The sequence below is a fragment of the Lipophrys pholis genome (genome assembly GCF_963383615.2).
Source record: "Lipophrys pholis genome assembly, chromosome: 10".
Classification (NCBI taxonomy): domain Eukaryota; kingdom Metazoa; phylum Chordata; class Actinopteri; order Blenniiformes; family Blenniidae; genus Lipophrys; species Lipophrys pholis.
The window spans coordinates 8,234,711-8,246,773 of NC_137640.1; the positions used below are offsets into that span (position 1 = coordinate 8,234,711).

General features: G+C 39.3%; 1 protein-coding gene across 3 annotated transcripts in view; it reads left to right on the forward strand.

Annotated features, from left to right (window-relative positions):
• The window catches only part of osbpl1a (oxysterol binding protein-like 1A), a gene marked incomplete at its 5' end in the record, with an annotated part of 35,118 nt that overhangs the window by 1,023 nt on the left and 22,032 nt on the right, over positions 1–12,063 (forward strand). For 2 of the 3 annotated variants that reach the window (XM_080472694.1, XM_080472696.1), the window contains 11 exons: positions 2,733–2,868; positions 2,946–3,031; positions 3,120–3,194; positions 3,327–3,438; positions 3,565–3,650; positions 5,690–5,834; positions 7,991–8,058; positions 8,160–8,204; positions 10,552–10,625; positions 10,848–10,911; positions 11,001–11,102. In XM_080472694.1, the coding sequence (XP_080328820.1) occupies positions 2,733–2,868; positions 2,946–3,031; positions 3,120–3,194; positions 3,327–3,438; positions 3,565–3,650; positions 5,690–5,834; positions 7,991–8,058; positions 8,160–8,204; positions 10,552–10,625; positions 10,848–10,911; positions 11,001–11,102 (993 nt within the window). Of the gene's footprint in view, positions 1–2,732; positions 2,869–2,945; positions 3,032–3,119; positions 3,195–3,326; positions 3,439–3,564; positions 3,651–5,689; positions 5,835–7,990; positions 8,059–8,159; positions 8,205–10,551; positions 10,626–10,847; positions 10,912–11,000; positions 11,103–12,063 lie in introns of those variants that run through there. The other variant, XM_080472695.1, reaches the window with a different exon arrangement.

Consider the following 12,063-nt stretch of genomic DNA (forward strand, 5'->3'; position numbering starts at 1 on the left):
GGGGGGGGGGGGGGGGTTTAGATGATTAATGGGAGACGTGATAAAACAAGCCCTTTGACCTCAATTGTGTGTTAATTTTCTAAGTGTGTGTCCCGAGTTCAAACTACTGGACCATTTGACATTATCAAGCTGTTCTTCACCTTCAGTTATTGGAAAACCTTTAAAGTCACGGGTGTTGTAAGGACATAGATGAAGTGCTCAGAGGGTTGTGTTTGAAAGAGTTTCTTTTGTTTTTGTTATTTTGACTTCAGTAGAGACAAAGGCTGAGGAACTGTGTCAAACGGGTTGTCAATCCCAGGTAAAACTTGTTTCAGGACCAGTCCAAAGATTCCGTCTCATGAACGGCAAACGCCGTCACTGCAGGATCTGATTTGTCTTGTCATTTCACAATGATCTTTAAACACAGCCATGTGACATGCCATAGTATTGCACAAAGCAGGCTATCTCATTCTGTGTTTGACTGCAGACCAAGAATGTCACATGGATTTGCTTCTATGCTGCGTAAAGGGGAAAGGCAAGACTTTTTTCCTTCCTGTAAGGCCGGTCTGATGACCGCCAGCTTCAGATGAAAATAAAAGTTTCCTTCTTTACCGCTTTGACATTTGCTTCTTCTTCTTTGCTGGCAGATAAAACAAACGGAACCTTGTGACACTTGTGTCACATGTTTTGCAGGATCTGAGATGACGCAATGTTAAGCAATAGCATCATCTTCTCCAAAAATGTAAGACTTTGACTAAGAAATGCAGATTAAGGTCATACTTGAGATAAAGCAAAATTTGATATTCAGCGGTTGGTGAGCAAACTTTTAAATGTGCATCACCTTTAGTCTCTCATATGTAGATCCTTAGACAAATGCAGTCATAACCCGCAAACAAGTGATTGCTGAAGTACTATAGGTTTTTATTGTAGTAATGTAAAACAGTTTCAGCTTTAGCTGCATAAAATCTAAAGTTTGTACATTGACCCGAATTATAATATTCTTCTCTCAGGAATAACTGTGTTTTCCCCCCGCAAATCAAACTCATGCGAAACACAGTTCTGTAACAATCGAATTTAATTAAAATTATTAAATGATTATTAGGAATTTAGGAAAAGAGTCTGCTTTCAGTTTGAGCAATTTTTATTTCCAGACCTGCTGAGAATCTGTCTTGCCTGTCAAGTTGTTAAAGCTGAGCGCAATAAATTAGGCCATAGAAAAAAAAGAAAAGAGAGCCAACAGTTTGTAAAGGAACACCATCCATCCAGTCACCAAGTTAGGAAACCTTCCAGATCGTGATTTGAGACTTTAGTGTCTGTGGGTTCACAGTCAGGGCAGCACAGCTGTGGTTAGTGTTCCCAACTCACAGCAAGAACATTGCCAATTTAAGTCAGAGGGGCACCTTTCTGTGTGGAGTTTGGATTTTTTTTGCGTCTCGAGTGGACTCTAGTTTCCTTTCACAGTCCAAAAACATGCATCTTTGTGGTTAATCGGTGACTAAATTGCCTGTAGGTGTGATATTAGAGTGTGTGGTTGTCTGCCTCTCTGGTCTTGGCCTGTGATGGAGTGGAGATCTGTTCAGGGTGTATTCTGCATTCACCCGTAGTCAGCTGGAATCGGCTCTCACACCTCGCATATCTTAGTTGGATAAAGTGTAGAAGATGGATAGACAGTTCACTGTTTTGACACATGGAATTTAGGTACCCTGTTTTAAAAAATAAACCCAATTATGTCATGTCTTGTAGGTTATTGTGTCCACAAGTATTCGTTTGAAACACTTGATTGAGAGGTGTGGTTGAATTGAAGTCGCATCATTACCTTCGCCAACAAAGTTGGGTGAGAAGGTTATGTTTTCGTCTGCATGTATTTATTTATGTATGTATTAATTTATTTATTTATTTATTAATGATGTATTTTACCAACTTTTTGCAAAAACTACTCACCCGAATTGCAAATTTTCTGGGATGATTTGTCATCATCCAAGGACCAATTGATTAGATTGTGGAACGATAACGACTTACCATTTCTGAATAAATCCCCAAAGAATCTTTTTGGGTTTGATTTGGTTCGAAGTTTTTATTTCAAACATGAAAAAAAAAAACCAGAACATCCAATTACATAAACAATATAAAAAGGTCAACACCATATGTGCCCGTGTCTTTCACATGCACGAAAAGGAGTAGGAAGAAGACGTACTTAGCGGACAAAGCAGATGAGAGAGGCACCTCATATACCAGATTAAAGGAGATCAGCTTCTGTTGCTATGGCGATGCTCCCTGCTCAGTGTTTCACACAGTGATGTTGCTTCCTGATCTACCTAGTTATCGATGTGAGCTAACGGCTATCATGCTATCGATGGTACCTCGGTTCCGCAAACAAATGTGGCGTTGGCGAAGGTCTGCGCTCTACCTAGTGCCCGTTTAGGTAAAAATATGACGACTCAACACTTGGCTGATCAGATTCCATTCGGTCCTTCCAAGTTCAATTCAGTAATTTAATTATTTTTCATATCTTGCCAGTTATGACATGGTAATCTAATGGCAGAAAAGAATAACCATTTTACATGAGTAAGCAAAAGCACAAGTGAAAATACTCCCGTTTTACAAGGAAGAAACCTTGACAAAAACACACTGAGTGTTGGTTTTCTGCTGCTCCAAACAGTAAACAGTATTTAGAAAACACATTCTTTGTGCCATGAATGTGTGAACTCTTAAGCATGTTTTTTCTGACAAGAAGTACAACACCGACATTTAAAATGCAGGTATCAATGGAGGAGCTGGAGCCAGAGGAGCAGTTCCTTCGCTTTGCTCGAAATGGAGACCTGCTCGGGGTCCAGAGGCTCCTGATGTCCACCGTACGAGAGGAGACAAACATAAACATCAACTGCAAAGGTAAGTGATTACTGCACGAGGAAAATAACAGCACTGTGTCGCTGGTAAAACAAAACCTGTGCTTTTTTCTTCCCCAGGTAAAACGAAGTCTAACCTAGGATGGACACCTCTTCACCTGGCTTGTTATTTTGGACATACAAACGTGGTGGAGGAACTCCTGAAGGTAGAGTGCTTTTTGGAGGTTTCTTCCTGTGAAAAGTGAGGTTTTGAAAGAGCAACACTGGTAACCTGTGTGTTGTCACACCATGCAGGCCGGGGCAGATGTTAACTTGCCCAATAACATTGGAGATACGCCGCTGCACAAAGCTGCATTCACAGGAAGGAAGGTGAAGCAGCGTCTCAAACAGTTTCTAGTTCACATTTGAAATTTCCTTTCCTCTTTTCGTGTATGTTTGGAGCTTGTGCATGCATTTATTTGTCCGTCGAATCAGCCAACCAATCAATTGCATGTCGATCAGGAGGTTGTCATGCTGCTGCTGCGCTACGACGCGTGTGCCACCGTCATCAATGGGACAGCGCAGATACCCAAAGACGTGACTCAAAATGCAGAGATCAGAGGCATGTTGGAAGGTGAGAGAGACATGTTTTCATCCCAGTTAATCTTCGAACAATAATCTATAAATATCAATAATGTGTTTTCTTAAGAAAGGGTATTGTACTTTCTTTTCTCCCTCTTAAATGCCGCCCTGGTTCCAGCCGCTGAGAGAACAGAAGAGAGGAAACTGGAGGAGAAGCTCCTGGAAGCAGCGAGTGAAGGAGACCTTTCAACACTAACTCAACTGGTTTGTGTCGATATCTGCATACTTATTAAAACATTTATTACAGTATGTAGAGTCAACCATATTCCGTTATTCGTGGCTTTATTTTGTGGTTATGTCAATGTAATAAAAGGTTTTGTTAGTTTAATAAATTCAGCTTGCTTAGCGGTACTTCCCAGGGTGATGCTGATTCCCTCACCACACTCAAATATCCCAACAAATAGTGTAAACATTGGAATTTGTCCTTTCGACTGCCGCCCTGAAAATGAATCCCAAAATATTAGCTTTGTTATTTCTTTGACACTCATTTCAAAATTACAAAAACATTTGAAAAACAAACACTGCACTACGGGCAGTTCCATTTGTTTTTCGTTTGAATCTTTTATTTTCACACTACAAGCTTGTAATTATTTGCAGTACAGTGATATTGACTATAAAGTAGAGAAAACAGTCTCAACATTTTTTTAAACAGTAAAACTCTACTCAGCTTTAATATAGTATATCACACAATTATGTGTTTATGGGTCACAGGGGGCGTTAATTCCCTTTTGGCAATGCTTTCGATATTTAATGTGTAGAATTATGATATTCCTCCTTTTGTGTAGTATGTGTTGGTCACTATAGCTTTTAGTCTGATCTCAGTCTGGCCCTCCAAAGTTTAGTGAATTTGGTCCTGTCAAAGATTTATTCATCAGTTTTTGCTGCTCTGTCTGTCGGGATTCGCTCATTCGGGCGGCTGCACAATTGTGTAATAGTAGCACCCTGAACTCATGGTGGGAAAATGTGACACCGACATAAACGGTGGTGTTGGAGTTTGCATGTTCTCCCTCCTGTGCGCGTAGATCTTCTCTAGGTACTCTGGTTTCTTCTAAATTCCAAAAACTTGCATTTGAGGCAAACTGTCACTCTGAATTTCTCATATTTCTCATTGTCAACTTTTGAGTTGTTGTCTGTTTCTCTGATTTTGCCCAGTGAGAGCTGTCCAGCCTGTCATTTCCCATAATTAGTTTGGATTGGCTCCAGCATCCAGAAACTGAGTTGGATAGAGTTGGGCCTGATAAACCCAGGGTCCAAATACTCAGTGGGCCAGGTCTCTAGTCTATCTTGTAGTCTATGTATTTTCTCCTCTGCTGAATCTTGTTTCCTACCATAGTGATGAAGACCTCTCTAAGAAAATACACAGAGAAATTGTGTGTTAGAATTAATTGAAGTTACAAAATTAAACCAGGAAAAGTTTGGCTGCTCGAGTTGTTCATGAACAACCCACTGGACACCATGAAATGCACAGAACGAGTCAGAATTGTAATTCTTATTTATTTCAACTCAATTACAACAAATCTTATGACACTATCTGTGACATTAATTAAAATTTGTATACAAAGAGATTCCCCTCCAGCAAGAGGAAACCTGCAGGAGAACCATACACAGGTGGTGGACACCTGGCTGGACTTGTTGGGAAAAGATTGAGGAGAGAGAGGATATATATAGAGGAATTCACATGACAAAGAGCAGCAGAGAGCAACAGTTTGAAGATCAATGAGTGCACAGACCTCAGATCAACTTTACATCCAAAGTCTGAAATATTTGCACGCAGGCAGAGAGAAAAAGGACAGACAGAAGAAACACAAAGTTGAGACATGCAGTGACATGCACCTTTTAAATTAATGTATGTTGAGTAAACCGCAAATAAATTGCCATTGCTCTAGATGAGGTTCCCCAGCAGTCTGAACCTAAAGCAGCAGGTTGCTTGATGGTCTCAAATTCTCAATCACCAGTGTCTCTTGAAACTCATCAATACAAGTCTATGATGTTGTCACAAGAAGAAGCTCTGGATACAAATCAATATTTCTTTAGAAATAATCACAGCAGTCTGTAGAGACGTTTAACAGCAACAGTGGCTAAAGCATGTTGGAAAACCATGCCAGACTTCGCTGTTCCAGCGATTCATCTCGGCGTGGAAAAGCCGAAGCGCCACGCTTCATTTCTCTGCAGAATAATAACGAACAGATGAATTCTTGTACCGAGGCAACACATCTGTTTTCTGTCCTGTGTGTTCCCTTAAGCTCAGCAGGAAGAAGCCTCCAGACATCAACTGCACAGATCTGCTGGGTAACACCCCGCTGCACTGTGCAGCCTATCGAGGCCAGAGGCAGTGTGCACTGAAGCTGCTCAAGAGCGGCGCCAACCTCGGCATCAAGAACAAGAACGGTACGAAGCATCTGCCGGAGCTGGCAAACATAAATGACTGCTGATGTTTAATACTTTGCTTTTTTGGGGTGGGGTGGGGGGGGGGGGGGGGGGGGGGGGGTGGGGGGGGGGGGGGGTTGAGTGAAGTACCATGAAAATATCAAAACCAACAGGATTTGATTCTATCAAAAGAATTACCTGTGTAGCCAGAGCGTACTAGTTAATAAAATGCTTCAGTGGTCCTTATTTTGCACCAGTGACTTCATTGGAAAGGCAAGGCAAGGCGAGTTTATAGCATCCAGGCAGAAAAAAAAAATAGAATGAAAAGAACTAAATATAACATCAAAGGAAAAAAAAGTACATGTATTTAAATGTATTTAAAGGCAAATATATAGCTAATTAAAAAAAACAAAAAGCAATAATAGAACTCGACAATTTTTGCAATATGGAAATGAAAATGATGAACTCACAACATAGAGACATGAAAATGGTGTTTACTTAATATTATAAACACAAATAAATTAAGATATTGTGCTGGCATGTGTAAAAACACCTTCACACATTCAGAAACGTTTTAACAGGAAGGACTCTGCCGAAGCTGAAACTGCTCAGATGAGTGTAAACATGTTGCTTGTTAAGCAAACCTCACATGGAAAACTTAGGTCAAAATGATACCACCCGTAAGTTGACTGTATTATTCAAGATAATACAGTCGATTGATTCTATTTAAACCATGAAAACCTACTGGCCCATTGTAATTCTGTAAATTACTATTTTCTTAATCATGAAAACTGATCAAATATACAAACACTAAAATAGGTGCACATAAATCAGAATTTGGATTACATAATTCAACGATAAATACATCTCATGCGACAGAATTGTTTTGATTAGAAACAAAATGAGCTTTCCCACTAAACTGCTGCAAATCCCTGGTCGACATGAGCTGACAGCTTAAGCCGGCTTCAGATATTGTGGAAGGTTGTTCACTGGTGAGAAGCAGGGAAACTAAAAGGTGCTATAGCGTGCCTTGGTTTTCATCCTGGGAACACAGGGTGCTTCATAATGTAGAGATATACTGTATGTAGACCTGCACTCTTTTTGTGCTTTATGGACAAGTAACAAGATGTTAACATTCATCCTTTGACAACCAAGAAAGCAGTGTAGTAGATGATCAACTGGTGTAATGTGCTAATCTCTCTTTTTAACTTCAGTTCATTTTGAATTAATCCCACTTACATGGGATTCCAGCTTAATAAACGTGTATCAATACAGAGCAAATCTAGTCTTTCCTCATAATTGTCTACTTATAATTAAATAGGAATGAATGAGCTGACAGACACAAGCCTACAATGATAAAGTATAAATCTCAACCTTATTTCTTTTCTTCACTTTTCGCTGTAAACTGTAATGTTGGACGTAGGCTTCCCCCTACTGGTTGTTGTAATTATGACGGGCTCAATGGTGAAAAACAGATAACAGGAATCCATATTCTCAATAATTAGTTGTGCGTAGTTTGATGCAAAGAAAAAAACCCAAAACTTTTGCCTTTTCAGTCTGCTGCATTTTACTACGGAATATCATGACAGTGAAGGACTACCATGTCAGAAATGTAGAACGAGCATAATTATGTTTTAACAAAATATTAATCATTATTTTGTGACTGGGCTGAGAATGAAAATTTCCGGCAGCCTAACAAACAAAGTTTCTTTATGTCGCATTTTAACAATATTTCACTTACCAGGAGACTAAAATTAGAATGCCTAAGTACTTTCTACAAGCTGTGATCGCCGCATGCCGCTTGTACCAAAAATAAATTTCCTCAAGAATTGAGTGGCGGTTTTTAAAATAATTTCATTAGGACACTCTATTTTCATTCATGTATCCAACATAGGGACCGATAGAAGAAGCTGATATCCTTTTCCAGAAACGTTTGAAGTCTGTAATTATTTCTTCCATGTGCAACTAGATATGTCTGTTTCTGTGACGCACATCAAACTGTGATTGCATTAGAAACTAAAGCTGGCATGCCTTCGGGTGTAAATTAATCTTTTGATATTAATAATTACCGTCTCCAGGACTTCAATATCATTCAGTCAAACAGTATCTTTCTTGTGCTGTGTGCTCGGACCGCTTTGTGAAAGGCTCCACTTCTCTTGTTTATCCACAACCCTCAGACCAGACGGTGGCTGACCTGGCCAGTGATACAGCAATGAGGCAATTCATTGAAGGCAGCGCGCATCGAGTGAGTGCCCAGCCGACAGACGGCTCCCTGAAGTCCCCATGATTTGTTCTTTGATTAGATTTTTCATCCTTGCTCATGTTTCTCATCTGCATCCCTTGCAGGGTATGACCCGCCATGTGAAGAAGTACGAGGGACTCCTCTGGAAGGTAGAGTCTGGGGAAGATTATCTGTGGTTGGCGGGAGAGTCCGGCCCATTTGAGATTAGGAAAACTGCAGCAGACTGGAGAAATTACCCCATTCAGTTTCACAGATTTTCAACAATCAGCTGCTTTAGAGAAACACAAACGCATTGCTGTAGAGTGGTTAGTAAATCAAAAGTCAAGCTCAAACTAAACTCTACATTTATCTTATATTCAGAATAATCATTGAACCAGTAACGGTTGTGCCACTGTCTCACACTATGAATGATTTTAAAGCTCCATTAATTAGAAAACCATGAATAAAATGACCCATAATTGATTTCAAACAGTTGCAGTACAATTCTCTATATAAGTACCTTATTTAAAGTACTTCATCATATTAATCTGGTTATTTACACATTTTGGGTCGTGAAAGTAAAATAATCCAGCATCCCAAAAAGTATACTATCTCAAATATTTATTTACAGGAGCCCAGAAATTAAAAGATAAAAAATTACTGAAATGCTTGGATATTTTTTTTCTTTTATGAAATAAGTACAGAAATAACAAAAGATCACTTTTTAATAATGATTTCTATTCCTTAGATACAGCTGTTTACCCAATAGCTCTTAAAATGGGCCACAGCTTTTAATTGTTCCTGTGTTTGTGAATGTGAAACATGCAAGATGCTGCAGGCTTGACTGAGAGGCCCCAGGCTCATTAGCATGTAATAATGTAAATATATGGTCCTCTGTGTACAGGTTTTAGAAAAGGAGAGCTGCTCGGAAAAGGGAAAACAAACGGCAGTTTAATTAGCTCATGTTGAAAAAAAGTTGGTCACTGCTGATGAATGTCAGCGGCGTCTGCAGCATTTCTAATTCCTTCCAGTTCCAGTTTGTCCCTTCCGCTTTGCTCCAGTCAACAGCAGTGGCACACAATATGACGGGTCAAAAACAAGGATGAAAAGTAGACATTTGAACTGGTGGGTGTAACACAACCCTAAAGGGTTGGTACATATTACATCTGTCCAGACTAAAGTCATTGGGCCCGTATCTAATCCGAGCCTGATGCAGTATGTCGTGAAATGAAGCAGAACCAAACACAAAAACTGAAAGTTAAATTAAAATGAGATGAAAATCATTTAAAAGCTCTGAAGCCAGATGGAACTCGGTTCACCAAAGGAAACATGCAGCTCACAGGTGCATCTTCAGATATTTAGAGTACAGTAGAAAAGTCAATTATTTCTGTAATTCAATTGAAATGGATCAAACATGCATATGCTTTACAATCCTTACATATAAAGTAACGAAAAGTAGTTTTTTACTCTTATCATTCTTAAATGTTTGATTATTTTAAAACATGTAAACACAATGGGAAGACAAGAAACAAACAACAAAAGAATTGGTCATTTGGATTTGACACGTGTTTTCACATGCCTGAAAATAAGATTTAATCTCCTAAGTCATTATAGAAAAACAATCAGAAACACACGACCAGTGTCACAATCTTTCATGAAATCAAATGTTTTTCCTTTTTTCAAAAACCATTAAAATGTGAAGAGAAAAGTGAGAAAAGGCTTGATTGTTAACCATTTTAATAGTATCTTATCTGTTATGAGTGTAGAAATGGCTGATAAACCAAATAACTTTTGAGTTATAGTTTTACAATGCGCCTAAGTTCCGGGGTCGAACCAACATCCATGTATCTTCTGTGCTGCTTCATCTGAACTCATGGGGTTCATGGAGGGCTGGAACTGATCCCAGCTAACCATGAGTGGAGGTGGCTCCACCCTGGACAGGTCGCCAGTCATTCAAGGGGCAAACACACAGAGACCAACAGTCACACACGTTCACATTCATACCTTATAGGGGCAATTTAGAAACACCAATTTAGTTTGCGATGAAAAGAAAATCGTGCTGAAACAAAGAGGCACTGTTGTGAAAAACCTTGCTGCTGTTATCCGAACAGTTTGTTAATTGATTACTGAGTCATGCCTGTGCTGTCATATAAAAATCCAATCCAAACGTGATTATGGCAGCTTGATTTTGTGAACACAGCTTTGGGAAACCTCAGAATCCGATTTTGTTTTGGCTTCCTGCTGAGCCAATCAGCTTGGCAAACAAACCCAGATTTACTGTAGCTCACCGCTGTGGCTGTTTGTCACGTCCTCTTTTAATATGTATTTTTTGCAGTTGCTGGGTGTTTCTAAAACATCAGGTGCAGTTGTAGTCACAATTTAATTGTGTTTTGATAAGCTTGTATGCTTCCTCTCTCTCTCTCTCTCTCTCTCCCTCCTCATCCACATTGAAAGTCAGGAAAGACTGATTACTAATACAATGGGATGCTGATTCGTTGCTTGTGTTATATTCTGCAGAGCTCCAGATTTTTTGGCTGGCGCTCCTATTGGGTTGTTCTTCAGGATGGGGTTTTGTCCTGGTACCCGAAACAGTAAGTTCATCTCTCACCTCGATTCAGACACGTGCAAAGATCTCCGGTAATAGATAAACGAGATACAGCACATTTTTGATGGGAAAACTGTCAGAGGTGACAGATGAGTTAAAAATAGGACTCCGTCCTTTATAGCACTGCTGAAAATCTGTCATAATGCACATAAGTCTGACTTCAAGAGAAAATATCCCACTTCTTTCTCTCTCTCTCTCTCCTGTGAAGGTCAGATGCAGCTGCCAATGTCCGAAGGCAAGGCTGTAAGTCCCTCACCCGCGCTCACTGTTCGGTAAGCCCCCGTTTCAAACAGTACTATACATCTGTGCGTTTTTGCGCGAGTACAACTTCCGTCTGAGGGACGTCTCTTCTGGTTTTCAGATACGTGACAAAGACGAATGCTTCTTCACCCTCAAGTGCTTCGATGACAGTATTCATCACTTTAAAGTGTCGCCAAAAACTCAGCCAGAGGCAACAAGAAAAGTAAGAGTCATTCTTCCTCAAGCTGTGATACCTAACATAAGAACGGCCCCTTAGTACTATAGTGATTCACTTTGATACAAATATATATATATATATATATATATATATATATATATACTACCCTATGTTTTTTTTTCTTGTTTTCTAATAAATACGTGCTTTCTTTTCTCCTATGTGTTTTAAAGGATTAGTATACACAAATTCCAGTGAGTCAAATGGTGTAATTGAGTACTCTTTAATTGTTTTTTGTTCTCTATATAAATCAAAGCAGACAACTAATGTTCAAGCAGAGGTCTGTAATAGGAAGAAGGATGTACATACATGTTATATCTCTGGCTTATTAACCAGACATCTGTGATCCAGATAAGCGATACTGCAAAGATGCTTATTAACTATTTTCCATCTACTTCCACTCATCCACATTTAAAGAGGGTAGAATTTGCTGCATTTAACGAACCCTGGAAAGATTAGCCAGAGCTGCATCATGGAGGAGAAGATCAGAATGTGAAGGAAATGTATAGATTATAAGCAGATCATCCAAGCTAAAAAGCATCACTGTTGTACTATCCAAAATATGAAAGGAAGAAAAACAAATGTTTTGTGGATTGTTGGAATTAATATTGACTTGAACAACACGCAGTGGTGTAGGAATTAAACCACATGCAAACATAAAAATATCATCCCACTTGTGAAGTATTGTGAAGGTTTGGGATTGATTCTTGTCGTTAGGACAACCAAAAAGGTCTGAAGGTTTTACAGGTTGGAGTCACTCCACACATTAGCCCAATCTTCTTTCTCTGAACCTTCAGGTTTGACAACTCCTGACTCTAATGAGCTTTTTTTTTTCTTCTTCTTTTTTTTTTTTATTCGTTAGCAGAGGAGTTCACTGACTTTTTCCACCAGCGCTGTGCATGTTTGATGTTTAATTCATATAGTCAGGAAAGGTATTGATCATTATTGC